The following is a 16574-nucleotide window of genomic DNA, read 5'->3' as shown; positions in this document are numbered from 1 at the left end:
GTTCATTCACTGTCCTGGCCTGTCCCTCCCTCAGGCAGGAGTACCAGGCTTCACGTCTGGTGGGTGCAGCTGGGGCACCCGGGCACAGGGAGCAATGCCCTGGGAAAGCCTGGGGTCCCCTCATGGCTGCTCTCCCTCCATGCCCCGTCTGGGCTGGTTTTGGGCGGCCTGTTGGGGTTGCTGCAGTTGTGAAAGCACCATTGTTACGAGATGAGATTTAACGAGACTTGCGCCCGGGGCCCTGAGTGGGAGGTGGTGTGCAGTTGGCACATGGCAAACCAGCCAGGCGTGGGGCACGTACACTGTGAACACGGCTGGGCGAAGCGTGTACACGCGTGTGGAAGCATCATCAGGCGGCCCGTGTCCGCAGAGCCTGGCTGTCCCAAGGGACTCTGGTGCCCTGTGTGTGTGCCCCGCAGGCTAGCGGGGGCAGTCTGTGCTGATGCCCGCAGGACTCGCGGGAGCCCCCGGAGCATTGGGGGTACAGGGAGTAAGGATCCCGTGCCTCCCCGCCCTGGACCTGGGGTTCAGCCTCTGCCAGGTGTTGGCTCAGCCCTAGTCCTCAGTCGGGTAACCCACCGTGGGAAGTGCCCTATGGGCAGTGGGACGAGGTGAGCTGGGTGAGGCCGTGGGGTGTCACCCCCGGGACCCGGCTTGCCACCACCAAGACAGGCGCGTCCCACGCAGGGTCCTGAGGAGGCTTCACCCTCGTCCGGCCCTTCATGCTCTTGTCACTCTGGGGGAGGGTCCCCTGCTGTCCCCAGCCGCTGGGGAGTGCTGGTAACGCCAGGTGGGGGGCTGCCATAACCCTGTGCCTGCCCTTCCCTGAGGCCAGATCTAGGCCACCATCCCACTCAGATCTAGGGCAGCAGTTCCCGAACAAGGGCAAGGAGGCACTGGCTTGGTCTGGGCGGTGGGATAGGCACACCCACCCTTCGGGCCCTCGGGAGGCTGGCATTGCCAGCGTCTGAGCCCAGGCTTCTGCTGGGAGACGCGATTATATTGCATTGTTCCTGAGACAGAGCAGCCAGGGAGCGGCCCTGGGCAGTGCCGTTGGAGCCCAGGCGGCCTGGGCGCTGGTGAGTGAGTGAAGGATGCAGGAAGGCATGGATGAAAGGACCTGACTCAGGGCGGGAGCACAGGGCCTGGGCCAGGCAGCCAGGGCTCCCCATCACCCCGGCGGGCCGAGCAGGGTGTGGGGGTGTTGGTGCTGCCATCCCCAGAACTCCCCAGAGAGGCCCTTCCAGGTCACCCTCCCCCAACCCTCTTGATTGCAGGGTCAGAGTTTCCTGAAGGTGTGTCGGGAGGCTGGCACGTGGGGTACAGCTGCTGCCGGGCTTGGGTGCAGAGCTGGCCCTGCTTGGTGCCTCGTGTGCTGTTCACATGTGGTACCCCAAGTGTCTGTGACAGGCCTGAGCGCTCAGTCCCCTGAGGCTAAGAGTGTCGGTGAAGAGCAGGCGGGTCCTCACAGGACCTTGGTGCTCCTTCCTCCCAGCGAGCCAGGCCCACAGGCCCCCGGGAGGTCCAGGGCTGTGTCCTCACTCTTCCCTCGGCTCTACCTGCATCAGGCACACGTGATGCCAGCCCTGACCTGGCTGCGGGTGGACTGTCTACCCTCCCCCCCGTCCTTTGCTCTCACAGTGGACACTGGCCTGGACCCAGGCTTGAGTAGTCTTGCTCCAGGGACACCTTTCACTGGGCTCAGCTTCAGCTCAAGCCCTCACCTGCTCAGGATTTGGCTGTGAAAGGGGAGTGTCAGAAACGCTTAGGCTCTTTTCCCACGAAGGGTTCCTATGTGGAGTGGGATTCAGGAGCCTGGGGGCTGTTCTAGTTGTTGCAGTGTCCGACTCATAATCATGGGAGAGGCAGGTGTCTTGAGTGACCCTGCTCGAGGTGGACGTGACCACTGGGAGTGTGCTCTAGCACAGCCCAGTACGGAAACCTTGGGCAACCACGGCTGCTGCCCCTGGAGTGTGGCCCATCTTCGTGGAGGTGAGCATCAACCACAGTAGAGGAAGGACCTCAACTCAACATAGGTGGTACGTGGTTCACACGGGTTTCATCCTGATTCCAAACTGACCTGGCAGCACATTGGACGTGTTGGGTGATGTAACATATGGTACAGAGATTCCGTTTACCTGTCCTGCCTTTCTTTTGTGGCTGTCGGAGGGTTAGAAATGACACTTGAGGCTCGTGTGATGCTCCCACTGGACGGCACTCCTGTCGGCAGGAGCCTCAGCCCTTCCTTCAGGGTCCAAGTGGGCAGTGTCGGCTTTAAAGGCCGCTGGGGCCTCTGCCCCCACCATCGGCTCTGGTCATACTGAGCAGGGGAGGCCTGAGTGGTAAGTGACTTTCAGAATCTCCAGGCCTTTCGGGCCCTACGCTGCTCTATCCTGTCCATGTCCCTTGGAGGAATGGGTCCAGGTGAACAGCATTGCTACAGGGGACTCGGCTGGTCTGACTGAAGCTGTTATGGGGCAGGGGCCCAGACTTCTCCCACCCCTTCAGCCTCCAGAGCTGCGTGTGCTGCTAGCCACTCAGGTGTGGGCATCCCCACCCGTGTCCCCTGGACGCAGCATGGACCAGTGCTTCAGAGGCCTGGGCGCCCTCCAGCCTGCCTTTGTGCAAGGATGCGTCCACCGTTTCCACCCCTGCTGCTGGCCCCTGTGTCCAAGGGACTTGTTTGGAAGCTGGGAGAAGGGTGTCATTGGGTGACGGTGGACCTGGGGGTGGGGGCAGGGCTGCTGGTCACCTCTTTGGCCAAAAAGCCAATTGGACGCCCACCTTGGCCCAGAGCCCGGCCCAGGCATCTTCCCTGAACCTGACTGGAACTCGCCTTATTTGAAATGAGATGCACCTGGCCTCCCATTTCAGGGCGGATGATCTTGGGCCCATTGGCCTCCCCCTGGAAGGCGGGCAGCCTCCCAGGTCCCTCCCTGGTCACCCATCTCTGGGTGGAGGGAGCTGTCCCTCCGGAAAGGCCATGGTGGTGACTGCACCTCCCTGTGACTTTGGACGCTGCCCAGTGCCCCTCCCAGAGGCCGTCCTGCCAGGGCTCGCCTGCCTCGCTGGGCTCTCTTCCCTTGTTTTTCTTTTCTCTGCCTAAATATCCCCTAAATCCTTTCTTTTAAGGCTGATACCCTTTTGGCCAGCGACCGTGGCACAGCCGCTCCTCCCCTGTGGGAGCAGAGAGGGGGGTGCCACTCCAGGGTGGAGGCGAGCTGTGCGCCGGGGCTGCAGCCCTGTCGGGACCCTGGCTGTGGGGACCCCTACTTTGGGCTCTCCTTTGCCACCCCAAGGCCACTTGTGTGCTGGGAACCTCCCTGGGCTCCTGGGGGCTTGGTGCCTGTGAATCACGCTGTCTCTTCTCTCTCTATTCTCTGTGTCATTTCTGTTGTTGTTGTGTGACTCGGACCAGCCCGGCCGCCCTGTCTCCTGCGTGGGTGCCCTCCTCCATGCTCCACCTCGCCAGCCGCCGCCGGCCACATGTGACCAGGCCCGGCTCTCAGCGTGGCCACTGTCGCAGGGGCCATGGGGAGCTCCGCCTCCTCGCTGGCCACTGAGACCGAGTCGGACCACGGCTTCCCCAGGGGACTGCCCTACCCAGGGCCCCCGGCAGCGGCCGGCTGGTGTAGGAGCAGCCCTGGGGGGCCTGTCTGGGGTGACACCCTGGTCACCCGACAGCACCAGCCCCCACGCCCCCGGGCCCGAAGGTAAGAAGGTGGAGACGGCGTGGCCCCAAGGGACCCTGCGGGGCGGGTGCTGCTGTCAGGTGCCCCTTCCTCGGCAGAGGGACTTTCAGAGAAGTGGGGTCCCTGTTCCTTAGGGTCCTCTGGCAACTCATATGCCCCCAGACACCTGAGAGGCTCTGGGGTTGCTCACTCAGTAGAGAAGTCCCGGGATGCTGGCCCCTCCTGGAGCCGGGCTTCAGGTCTCGCCTGGCTGGTCAGAGGTGGTTGGGACGGGACCTTGCAGCCCACCTTGAGCCCAGGGGCTTGCTTGTCTGCTGGAGCTGGAGCTTCTTGCTGGGTGGGGAGGGGCAGGGGCACAGCATGCACCGAGAATGCTGGCTTGCTTCCCATGGGATTTGGGGGGCACTTCCCTGGCCCCCCACCCGTGCGTGGTACCCTGCGCTGATGTGGCTGCCTGCAAGGGAGCAGAGGGGGGGCGTGGGTCCCCGCTGGCAAGGCTGCACACGCCAGCTCCCGCCAGCTGCAGCCGTGGCTGCACTCAGACCCACCCAGGCTGTCCTGGATCACCTGGAGAGCTTCCCCTTGGGGTGCTGGGGTGACGGGCGTGGGGCAGCCCGGGCACTGTGCCCACTGCTCACGTCTGGGTGGGTTGGGCTCCAACGTCAGCCACGCACACACTGACGCCCCTGCCTTTGCCCCGTCCTGTGGCCTCACTGGAGGGAGAGGTACCTGGTGCACAGCAGACACTCAGGGTCCATGGACCTCCGGCCAGAGGTAGCCTCACTCTCCTGGGCCCCCACGCCTGGGCTTAGTGGGTAGCAGACACCCTCCTCCATCTCCCGGAGGCCCCTGCCAGCCGCCCTTGGCTGTCACTTCTCTCAGACACAGCTCACTTGTGCAGGACAGTTTCCTGGTGTCTGTGGGCCCCATGCATGTCCTGGGCTCACCGTCTAGGTGGCCAGCAGGCGTGTGGGAGCAGGACCCGCCTCCTGGGAGGCTTCAGGGGTAGTATGAGTGGTCTTGTCTGAGTTACCCTTAGTGGATGGAGTCATGAGGGCTTGAGGTCCAGGCGGATGTGCTGGGAAGCAGATGGTGGCAGGCACCAGGAGTTAGCAAATCGCCTCAGTTCACTTGTTACTGTATCAGTGACGCGTTTTATTGGGGTGTAACGTAACCTACCGCCAGATCCTCCGCTCCTAAGCGTGTGGCTCAGTGGTTTTAGTCCATGTGTGCGGTTGTGCAGCCATCAGCACAATCCAGTTTCACAGCATCTCCGAGACCCCATCTCCTGCCCATCTGCAGTCACCTCCCACCCCCTGGAAATCACTCATCCACTTTTGGTCTTTGTGGATTTGCCACAGAGACCAAAAGTGGACATTTTACGTCAAGGGAATCATACCTTTGTGTTTGCTTCTCTCACCGAGCATTGTGTTCTCTGGGCTCATCCACGGTGTAGTATCAGTGCTTCACTTCTTTTATGGCTGAATGATGCTCCACTGTGTGGAGTTTATCTGCTTATTAGTTGATAGACATTTGGGTTCTTTGCCCATGGATTTTATGAATCTGCTGCCGTGAACATTTGTGTACCGGTTTTTGCATGGACGTGTGTTTTCACTTCTCTTGGGTAGATACATAGAAGTGAGTTGCTCGTGTTTATTGTAAGTTTATGTTTAACTTTCTGAGAAACGGCCAGGCTGTTTTCCACAGTGGCTGCAGTGTTTCCCATCCCCACCAGCCGGGCAGGGAGGGTTCTGTTTTCTCCCAACCCTCCCAATGCTGTTACTGCCCACGGTTCTGATCCTGGCCTCCTGGCGGTTTGAGGTGGTCGCTCATGCTTGTTTCATCAGCTTATCCCCAGTGGCTGGTGCACCTCTTCACGCCTTTCTCCATGCACACGTGTCATTTTATTTCTGCGTATTTATGTCCTCAGGATAAATCGCCAGGGGTAGAATTACTGGGGCGGGGGGCGGGGGGGCTGCAGCGAGCAGTAGAGGTGGCGACCCTGTGCCCCAGCGCGTGTGTGCCTGTTGGATCTTGGCTCACACTGACCAGCGAGCGGCCTGGGCGGGCAGCGCCCTCTCTCACTCTCTGGCCTCCCGCCAGGCCTCTCCGCAGGCTGGCGCATCCGGCCTGGCACTCCAGGCAGGTACTGTCTGCCCCTGGGAGCAAGTTGTGGGAAGAGCTGCCAGTGACCTTGAGGAATCCAGACACCCAGCATGGACACTAGAAGGAGCGGCGCAGGGGCCTAGGCGCCACAGATGCAGGAAGAGGGGCAGAAAGGTCGGCTGCCAGGACCCCTCCCCACACCCATACCTGGACACGTGGACATGCACGTGCGGACGGTCCGGCTGACTCTTCCCCTGCTCTCATGGGCCCCGGGCATCGTGCGGACACCCGCCGCACGCAGCCCACCCTTCACTGAAGAGCCTCCAGGTCTGGGCATGACACCCACCACCAAGCCAGGCCAGGAGCTGCGAGGCCTTGAGGAGTAACGGGCATCCACCACCTATGAGCTCGGGCCTCCCCTGGGTACACAGAGGCGGAGAGGACAGCCCAAGGCTGGCTGAGGATGACCTTACAGGGAGGGGCCCACGTGCACCTCAGAACCAGCAAGGGGTCAGGTGGCGACATCCTGCCTGGGAGCCTGGGCTTGGGTCTGCTGGCCTGACCGAGCAAGGTCCTTGAGTGGGGGCAATACTTAGTCCTCTCAGCTTTTTTGTGGAGGAAAATGCCGTCCCCAGGCTCCTGCAGACCCTGCGTGTCCCAGGCCCTTCCATCACCTCCCTTTTGAATTGGAGCTGAGTGTTGCAGCCCCAGAGAATTGAGGGCAAAGCCAGGTATTTGGTGTCCGTTTCCCACTTGGCTGGCCTTCCTGTCGTGCGGAGTAACACCCGTGTCCTGGAGTTCAGTATGCTGGTCTCCGACTTCCAGGCTTTGTCTGGTGCTCTGGCCTCACCTCGGACACTCTAGGGATCCAGGTCCTGGGCCCGCAGCGCATCAGGGTGGCCGTGAGGGTGACCCTGTGTGTGGAGACCGGAGCAGGGTAGTTGAGGGGGTGGGGCAAAGGCCCAGGGCTCCTCTGGACACCTGGTCGCTGACCCCAGAGCCACTTCATCTCCGCCCACGTGGTGACGCTGAGGTGCGGACTGAGGTGCGGGCCACAGGTGTCCCTGAGGGAGCATAGCTCCCACCGCCTCCAGGTGTCACCTGCTGTGTGTCCTGGGTGTGGCCTCATGTTCATCCGGCCAAGGGACTGGCCAGCTGTTCGGTCATGAGAGTGGGTGGGACTTGGGCTCTCTCCCCATCCTGTGTCTTCTCAGCATGTCTGGGACCACCAGGGGCCTGGAGCTGAGGGCAGGTGTGTCCTAGGAGGGCCCCAGGCCCACCTGTCCTGTGCTGGGGGTGGGAGCCCGAGTCTTCTCCCTGGACACCCCTCTGCTAGGAGCAGGTGGTCCACAAAGGGTCAGACCAGCTCTGCAGGCCAGGTGGGGCACCCAGGGCAAAAGACCATCCTCTGAGCCTGGGGCCCATGTGGAGGCTGCCCGGGACCCAGCGTGTGTGTGCACGTGTGTGTCTGTGTGGGCACACATGTGCCCACGCCTTGACCGTGGGCCCTTCTGTCAGTGGGGAGCAGCAGGGGAGGCTCCAGTCATCTCCAGGCAGATTTCTTAGGCTTTTGGTAGTGCAGAAGACAAGGCCAAAGCTGACCTGGCCAGGCCCCACCCCCGTGCTGGTCGCCCCAGGGCCCATCCACCCACTTGGGTGCTGTGGGCAGCCTGTGAGTCTCAGCCACATGCCCGAGAAGGCGGCTTCACAGTTTGCTCTGGGCCAAGGAACAGTCGCGCTGCTCGGGGGACATTTTTTGTTTTTTTTTTTTAATATTTATTTATTTGGCTGAGCTGGGTCTTAGTTACGACATGTGGGATCTTTTAGTTGCGGCATGCGGGATCTTTAATTGAGGCATGCGGATCTTTAGTTGCGGCATGTGGGATCTAGTTCCCTCACCAGGGATCGAACCCAGGCCCCCTGTATTGGAAGTGTGGAGTCTTAACCACTGCACCACCAGGGAAGTCCCTTGTTTGTTTTTTTTTGAAGAGGGAAGTTTTCTTTCTTCCTGAAGGATTTGGCACAAACATACCATAAGAAGCACAAACTTCATGACTTGTTATGAAGAACAGTTGACTTTTCTGCCAAGCAGAGCAGCTACGGTCAGGGTAGGAGACTGTGTGTGTGTGGAGTGTGGACACCCCTCGCACCCGGGTTAGTCCTCAAGAGGTGGGTTGCGGGGCCAGCTCTGCCCACCCCAGAGGCTCCCAGAGCCCTGCTCCCACCCCGCTCCTCAGCCCCCAGGAACCATCAGGCTCCTCTCTGCCTTTGGGTTTGCCCGTCCGGAACATTTCCTGTGGATGGAATCACACCACGTGTGGCCTCTTGTGTCTTTCGGGGCTCGTTGGTGTTGTGTGTTGGTGCTTCGTTCTTCTTGGTTGCTGAATGATATTCCATGTTTCGTTTATCCATTTATTCATTGATGGATACTTGGGTTGTTTACACTTTTTGACTGTTGTAAGCAGGTCTGCCATGAACATGTGTGGATGTGTGTTTGTGAAAAGCACCAGTTTTCAATTCTTTGAGCATATACCTAGGGGTGGAATAGCAGGGTCACAATTGTGGTAAGTCTGTTTAACTTTTTGAGGAACCGTCACACTTTTCCAAAGCAACTGTAATATTTTACATTCCCACCAGCAACGTAGGGAAGGCCTGTGGTTTCTCCAGATCCTCACCAGTGCTGTTACCGTCTGCCCTGTTGGGTGTGAGGTGGTACCTTGTAGTAGTTTGATTTGCATTTTCCTGATGGCTGCTGGTACTGAGCATCTTTTCATGGGCTTTTTGTGTATCTCTGGGGGAGTCTTCTCAAGTCCTCTGCCCATTTTTTTAATAATACTTATTTACTTATTTGGCCGTGCTGGGTCTTAGTTGCAGCATGTGGGATCTTTTAGTTGTGGCGTGCGGGATCTAGTTCCCCAACCAGGGATCAAACTCCAGTTCCCTGCATTGGGAGCACGGAGTCTTAACCACTGGACCACCAGGGAAGTCCCCATATCTGCCCATTTTTAAAAACAGGTTGTTTGTTGTGTAGTTATAAGAACTTTTTATATATTTTGGATGCTAGACCCTGATCAGAAATAGATGATGGGCATATATTTTCTCCTGTAGGTTATCTTTTCACTTTCTTCATGGTGTCCTTTGAAGCACGGAAGTTGTTAATTTTGATGAAGTTCTTTTTTTCCCCCTTTGTTTGCCTGTACTTTGGGTGTCATATCTAAGAATACGTTGCCAAATCCAAGGTCATGAAGATTTACTCACATTTTCTTCTTCGAAGAGTTTTACAGATTTCGTTCTTACATTTAGGTCATTGATCCATTTTGAGTTAATTGTTGAATATGGCATGAGGTAAGGCTCTGGCTCATTCTTTAGCATTTCAACCCAGCTTTCCCAGCACCACTGATTGAAAAGACTGTCTGTGCCCCATTGAATAATCTTGACACCCTTGTCAGAAATCACTGACCGCGGCCTTCCCTTGCAGCCACACACACTCGCCCGGGCCCATGGCTGCGGTCGGGGAGTGGTCCTGCGCACGCTGCACCTTCCTGAACCCGGCCGGCCAGCGCCAGTGCTCCATCTGCGAGGCCCCACGGCACAAGCCTGACCTCGACCAGATCCTGCGGCTCAGCGTGGAGGAACAGAAGTGGCCCTGCACCCGTTGCACATTCCGCAACCTCCTGGGCAGGGGGGCCTGCGAAGTGTGCGGCTTTGCCCCCGAGCCCGTCCCCGGGGCCTCCCTGCTACCCGTCATCAACGGGGTCCTGCCGGAGCCCAAGGGCAGCTGCGGGGAGGAGGCAGGGCCTGCACAGACGGCAGGGCTGGCGGCCATGGAGCCAGCTGGGGGGCGGCCGGAGGAGGTGGAGGGGGAAGAGGGGGGCGCGGCCGCAACTGGGAGTGGCTGGGCCTGCCAGCGCTGCACACTGCACAACACGCCAGTGGCCAGCTCCTGCTCGGCCTGTGGGGGGCCGCGGAAACTCTCGCTGCCCAGGATTCCTCCCGAGGCCCTGGTGGTCCCAGAAGTCGTGGCTCCCGCAGGCTTCCCCGTCATGCCTGCCCCGCCCCAGCCTGGGGAAGGCGCTGATGCCAACCCTCCCTCTGCTGCAGACCAGGAGCCCCCCCGGGGGCCACCCTTCAGCCCCTTCTCGCCTACCCTCCAGAACAACCCTGTGCCTCGCAGCCGCCGCGAGGTGCCCCCCCAGCTGCAGCCACCGGTGCCTGAGACCACCCAGCCCTCACCCTCTGCCAGCTCCAAGGGGCCCCCCCAGGGCCTGGGGCGGACCGCGGCTGGGGCCTCCCGCCTGGCGGAGCTACTGTCGGGCAAGCGGCTGAGCTTCCTGGAGGAAGAGGCAGCTGAGGGTGGCACCACGCTGCGCCCACCTGGTCCCGCCAGCCCTGCCCACTGTGAGGCTGGCACCACACCGGGCAGCGACGTCATTGACCTGGCCGGCGACACCGTGCGCTACACGCCCGCTAGCCCCTCCAGCCCTGACTTCACTACCTGGTCGTGTGCCAAGTGCACGCTCAGGAACCCCACAGCTGCCTCCCGCTGCACGGCGTGCGGCTGCTCCAAGCTGCATGGCTTCCAGGAGCACGGCGAGCCTCCCACCCGATGCCCCGACTGCAGCGCGGACAAGCCCGGGCCCTGCTTGGCCCACAAGGCTGGCCACCTCTTTCCCACAGCACTGTCTGAGCGCCTGGGCCAGTGGGCTTGCCCTGCCTGCACCCTACTCAACACGCCCCGAGCCAAGCACTGTGCCGCCTGCCACACCCCCCAGCTCCTGGTGACCCAGCGCCGGGGCACAGCGCCCCTGAGACGCAGGGAGAGCATGCACGTGGAGAAGCGGCGGCAGACGGACGAGGGCGAGGCCAAGGCCCTATGGGAGAACATTGTGGCCTTCTGCCGGGAGGTGAGGCCCCTCTGCATCGTCTGTCCTTCCCCACTGTCTCTTCTCCAGCTTGGGGGAGGGTGGGACTCTCTTCCCAAAGCTCAGAGCACTGGCTGGCCCTGAACTTGGGTGGGGCCACCAGGTCACTGCCCGCCTGAGTGTGCTGGGCCCTTCTCGCTGTGTCCACAAGGGTCCATGACCCCACATTCCGTGGTCCTGACCCCTCAGCCCCGCTGTGAGTTCCTGCAGATGGTGGCCCCACAGGGAGGTGGGGACAGGTAGCGGCTTCACGCCAACAGGCAGGCCTGGTGCTTCCCGCAGCCGCAGAAACCCTGCTGAAACTCAGGGTTGGGGTGCCCCTTCATGCCTTCTTCCCTTGGAGCTGCAGGAGGGCTGAGCCCAGGGCATCACCCACCCCCAGGGGCACCTGGAGAGGGTGTCCGTCCCCCCTCATGCTGCTACCCTCTGTCACTGCTGGCAGCCCATCCATGAGCTTGTGTTCTGGCTGCCCTGCCCCTGTCAGGTCCCCCCACTTTTCTTCCTGGGGCCTTCGGTGCAGTGGGCTGTGCAGGGAGGCCACCCAGGCTCCCTGTGACCCATGCCCACCACGTAGCCTACAGGCTGGGCACTGCACCCTCTCCCTGGGGCTCACATACTTCCCACTGACCTGTTGCCCGGCCAAGCCATCCACAGGGGTCAGGGGGCTACACATGTGCCCACCTCTTCCTCTGGGGCTCAGGCAGCAGGGTGCTCTCTTGGGCAGTGGGTCCAGCCTGACCTGAGCCTGTGGCCATGGTCTCTGCAGAATGGCGTGAACTTTGTGGATGACAGCTTCCCCCCTGGACCTAAGTCTGTGGGCTTCCCCGCGGGCGACAGCGTCCAGCAGCGTGTGCGACAGTGGCTGAGGCCCCACGAGATCAACTGCTCCGTGTTCAGGGACCACAGTACCTCATGGTCCGTATTCCACACTCTCCGGCCCTCAGACATCCTTCAGGGGCTCCTGGGGAACTGCTGGTGAGTTTGGGGCACCCACTCAGGGGTGGGCTGCCAGTGGGCGGCAGGCAGGCAGGCCGTGTTCTCCGTGAGCCCCGACCTCACGCAGGTTCCTGAGTGCGCTGGCAGTGCTGGCCGAGCGGCCGGACCTGGTCGAGCGGGTGATGGTCACACGCAGCCTGTGTGCAGAGGGCGCCTACCAGGTGCGGCTCTGCAAGGATGGCACATGGACAACGGTGCTGGTGGACGACATGCTGCCCTGCGACGAGGCCGGCTTCCTCCTCTTTTCCCAGGTGGCGCCGGCGGGCGCGGGGTGGGCGGCAGGCATGGGCCGGGTGGCAGCAGGCCTCACAACTCCAGCCCCCCCTGCAGGCTCAGCGCAAGCAGCTGTGGGTGGCCCTCATCGAGAAGGCTCTGGCCAAGCTGCACGGCTCCTACTTTGCCCTTCAGGCCGGGCGCGCCATCGAGGGCCTGGCCACACTCACCGGCGCCCCCTGTGAGAGCTTGGCCTTGCAGGTCAGCTCCACGAACCCCCGCGAGGAACCAGTTGACACTGACCTCATCTGGGCCAAAATGCTGAGTTCTAAGGAGGCTGGGTAAGAGGGGCGGCCATGCTGGGGCATGGAGTAGTGGGAGAGGCAGGGCCAGCGCCCTCTGACCTGTACCACGTCTCACAAGATATCTCGGGCATGGGCTGACCCCAGCTGGAGCCTGGCTCCCGTGTTGCACTGGCCGTCCCACCTGCCCTGGCAGGGTAGCAGCAGGCAGGATGCTGTCCGTTGGCCTGTACCTTGAAGGCCCTGTCCTGACTTGGGCCGGTGATGGCCATCAGCGTCCTTGTGGAACTGTGTGGAGTGAGCCCCACAGAGGCACCTGGCGGCAGCAGCCGGGGCAGACAGGTGGGGGGAGTCGGGGGACTTCTGAGCCCCAGCACGCATTGGCCAGTGTCTGGGGAGGGTCCTTGACCCCAGGCCTGGGAGAGACAGCTCATTGGTGCTAGGACCCTTGCACTCAGCTGTTGCTGGGCAGTTAGGTGGCCCCACCCCTCAGGGAGCCGCAGCCCTGAGCTGGCAGGATCAGCCGGCCTCACCAGGCCTCCGAAGGCCCTGGGTCTGCCTGTCCCCCAGCCCAAGCCCTCTGAGCTCTTGGGCCAGCACTTCCTGAGTCCCATGTGTCTCACGTGGGTCTCCCAGAGGCAGGGAGGGTCCCCTATCTCGTGCTGCACCTCCCCGGAGGCAGGTCTGGGCCGACAGGGGTCCCCTGGAGTGTGAGCCCACCCCCCCTCCCCCATCATTAAGGCCCGTTACTGAGGGGCTCCCTGGTCAGCGGGGCTGCTCTGCCTGCACAGATTCCTCATGGGCGCCTCCTGTGGGGGAGGCAACATGAAGGTGGACGATGCTGCCTACGAGAGCCTGGGCCTGCGCCCCCGCCACGCCTACTCCATCCTGGACGTCCGTGATGTCCAGGGCTCCAGGTAAGTGTGGGCGTGTGGATGTGGCAGGGGCGTGGGGGCATGAGAGTGGCCTTCAACCCTGTGGTCCGCAGGCTCTTGCGCCTTCGTAACCCGTGGGGCCGCTTCTCCTGGAACGGCAGCTGGTCGGACGAGTGGCCGCACTGGCCAGGGCATCTGCGGAGCGAGCTCATGCCGCACGGCAGCAGCGAAGGCGTCTTCTGGATGGAGTACAGCGACTTCATCAGGTACTGGACGCTGGGCAGCCACGTCCAGTGTAGGCCCCATGGCTGCCCTGCTCGCCCCAGTGTATGCAGTGTCCTTCCTGCCAACCAGAGGCCTGGTCCATCCTGGAATTCGGGTCAGCACAGGGTGGGGGTGTTTCTGCCAGGGCTCTGTCTGTGGGTCAGCCTTATGGCCTGACGCCCCCTGGTGGTGTCCACCGGCAATAGCCAAGACCAGGGCTTCTGGGACACTGATCCCAAGAGATCCCGATGGGCAGGATGCCTGCTGGGGTTACCCTGCCCAGGGACGGGCGCCGTGTCCGGGGCGAGGGTGGGGGCTGCTCAGCAGGGCTGTCCTCTCGCTGCCCAGGTACTTTGACTCCGTGGACATCTGCAAGGTGCACTCGGACTGGCAGGAGGCACGGGTGCAGGGCTGCTTCCCCAGCTCGGCCAGCGGGCCGGTGGGTGTGACGGCCCTCACGGTGCTGGAGCGCGCGTCCCTGGAGTTCGCCCTCTTCCAGGAGGGCAGCAGGTGGGTGGGGGCCGGGCGGCAGGGGTGGGGCCTGGCCGGGGTGGAAGGGGCAGGACAGCTGGGCAGGGCCTGGCCACCCGTGACCCCTGCGGGCCACCGCAGGCGCACGGACTCGGTGGACAGCCACCTCCTGGACCTGTGCGTCTTGGTGTTCCGGGCTTCCTTCGGCAGTGGTGGCCGCCTGAGCCTGGGCCGCCTGCTGGCCCACAGCAAGCGTGCAGTCAAGAAGTTTGTCAACTGCGACGTGATGCTGGAGCCCGGCGAGTACGCCGTGGTGTGCTGTGCCTTCAACCACTGGGGCCCTACACCGGGCCCACCAGCCGCACAGGGTGAGCGACCCACGCCCGCCCACACAACCCCCACCCCGGCCCAGCATGGACCCCCACCCATGCCTTCTGGCCGCTCCGCAGGGTAACCGCCCTGCCACACCAGCACAGCCCTGCCTGCACCCAGCGGGGATGTCTGCCCGCTCTCCTCACCCAGTGCCCCCCACAGTCTCCGGCCCCTCAGTGGGGGTCCCACGCGGCACCCCGGAGCCGCCCGGCCACGTGCTGGCCGTGTACAGCTCAAGACTCGTCATGGTGGAGCCCGTGGAGGCCCAGCCGACCACGCTGGCAGACGCCATCATCCTGCTCACGGAGAGCAGGGGCGAGCGGCACGAGGTGGGCGTGGGTCCGGGGGGGGGGAGGGGGAGGGAGGCGGCTGCCCACCCACCAACCCCTGCACTACCTGCACCCAGGGACGCGAGGGCATGACCTGCTACTACCTGACGCACGGCTGGGCAGGGCTCATCGTGGTGGTGGAGAACCGGCACCCCAAGTCTTACCTGCACGTGCAGTGCGACTGCTCAGACAGCTTCAACGTGGTGTCCACGCGTGGCAGCCTGCGCACCCAGGACAGTGTGCCGCCCCTGCACAGGTGGGCACCCCCGCACCACCACCACCCCACCGCCCCACGGCCCCCAGCCTCCACAGGCCCTCATCGGCCCCCCTCCCCCAGGCAGGTCCTGGTGATCCTGTCCCAGCTGGAGGGCAATGCCGGCTTCTCCATCACCCACCGCCTGGCGCACCGCAAGGCGGCCCAGGCCTTCCTCAGTGACTGGACGGCCTCCAAGGGCAGCCACAGCCCCCCACTCACGCCTGAGGTCGCTGGCCTGCATGGGCCCCGGCCGCTGTGACCACCCTGCCCCCACCTGCCTGCCCCCACATGCACTTTACGAGGAAGACCCCAACACAGGCTGCTTGAACCAGAATCTCAGGACCCCCACCCCGGGAGCGCCAGCGGCATGGCGCAGCTTCCCCTGGGCCTTCCTTCCTGCCCCTCCCTCCTACCCAGGGCCTCATAGCCACCAAGCAGAATACCTCGAAGCGGCCTCTAGCTCGAGGGAGCTGTGTGCCAGCTCCTCTGACCAGCCCACCTTGAGGTCTGGCCCAGATTGCCAGGGCCAAGGTAAGGCTGCCCCTTCCCATGGCCTGGGGCCTCCTGCCTGGCAGCAAAGAGCTCCATTCACAAAAACAAATCTGGGGGGTCAGAGGCCAGGACCCCAGCGTAGGAGCAGGGACCGCCCCTGTTTTGAGGGGTCAGAGAACAGGACCCTGGGGTGAGCAGGGACCACCTACCCTTATGGGGTCAGGCCAGGACCCCAGGATGAGAGCAGGGACCACCCCCATTTTGGGGGGCCAGAGGCCAGGACCCTGGGGTGAGCAGGGACCACCTACCCTTATGGGGTCAGGCCAGGACCCCAGGATGAGAGCAGGGACCACCCCCATTTTGGGGGGCCAGAGGCCAGGACCCTGGGGTGAGCAGGGACCACCCCCCTTGTGGGGTCAGGCCAGGACCCCAGGTGAGAGCAGGGACCACCTCCCCTTGTGGGGTCAGGCCAGAACCCCAGGTGAGAGCAGGGACCCACCCCCTTTGTGGGGCACGAGGTCAGGAGCCTTTTCTCCGCAGTTTGCCCCTAGGTCCCATCTCCCCCCAAGCCCTCATGAGGCAAGCAGTGGTTCCTGGAGTCCCAGCAGTGTCCCAGGAGGCAGGTGCCTGGCGACCATGGGCTCAAGCAGTGGTGGGGAGGGACACTATGCAATTCCTGGAGCGCCAGCCAGGATCGAAGCCATGCCCCAGGCTGGGGTTGGGGCAGTGGGTCAGGTGGTCCTGAGCCCAGGCCCAGCCCTGTGCTTGGTGAGGGGGTTTGTCCTCAGCACCACCTGACCTCTGCTGGGAGGAACAGTCCAGGAGAAATCCTTGGCCAGCCCTGTCCAGGCACATGCAGGGTGTGGCCCTTCCCAGCCCCTCCACACCTCAGAAGCCCAGCGTCCTCCCTGTGGCTGCTCAGCCCTGAGTTCTGTGTCTGCCTGAGGATGACTGAGGCCGGCTTCCTGGGCCGCCTGGCCTCACTGTCCTGCAGCCCCCAGGCAGCAGGTGGCCCAGTCTGTGGCCCCTCGCTTCCCGTGGGACTTGTAGGCGGGTGGGTTTACACCTGGAGAAGCACCCAGAAGCACTAGACTCCCCTTTGGGCCTCCTTTCTATTCTCCTTTTACTCTGAGCTGTGAGTATTTTTAACCCTGTACATACGGCAGCTCTTCTGACACAGAGACTATTTTATCAGTCGTCAGTACCATCCCTGTAGGATGATTCTCCATGGGTGTTTCCAGACTCAGGCTCCGATGGACCAAATAAAAATGTTTTGTTTTGTAA

The 16574-nt window shown here is 62.5% G+C and overlaps 1 protein-coding gene across 5 annotated transcripts in view; it reads left to right on the top strand.

Annotated features, from left to right (window-relative positions):
• The window catches only part of CAPN15 (calpain 15), a 21412-nt gene extending 4838 nt beyond the window's left edge, over nt 1–16574 (top strand). Inside the window, exons 2-13 of one of the 5 annotated variants that reach the window (XM_022594342.3) lie at nt 3419–3713; nt 9277–10702; nt 11487–11695; nt 11784–11967; nt 12047–12270; nt 13023–13148; nt 13220–13372; nt 13719–13880; nt 14052–14209; nt 14376–14542; nt 14620–14798; nt 14880–16574. In XM_022594342.3, coding sequence (XP_022450050.1) covers nt 3532–3713; nt 9277–10702; nt 11487–11695; nt 11784–11967; nt 12047–12270; nt 13023–13148; nt 13220–13372; nt 13719–13880; nt 14052–14209; nt 14376–14542; nt 14620–14798; nt 14880–15057 — 3348 coding nt within the window. In that variant the 5' untranslated portion in view covers nt 3419–3531 and the 3' untranslated portion in view covers nt 15058–16574. Of the gene's footprint in view, nt 1–3418; nt 3714–9276; nt 10703–11486; nt 11696–11783; nt 11968–12046; nt 12271–13022; nt 13149–13219; nt 13373–13718; nt 13881–13982; nt 14210–14290; nt 14543–14619; nt 14799–14879 lie in introns of those variants that run through there. The other 4 variants (XM_022594340.3, XM_022594343.3, XM_022594344.3 and 1 more) reach the window with 4 other exon arrangements.

This window comes from Delphinapterus leucas, chromosome 15, assembly GCF_059928025.1.
Source record: "Delphinapterus leucas isolate spDelLeu-1000000601 "Yukka" chromosome 15, BTC_Dleu_Yukka2, whole genome shotgun sequence".
Classification (NCBI taxonomy): domain Eukaryota; kingdom Metazoa; phylum Chordata; class Mammalia; order Artiodactyla; family Monodontidae; genus Delphinapterus; species Delphinapterus leucas.
This window is presented reverse-complemented; position numbering and strand designations above follow the sequence as displayed.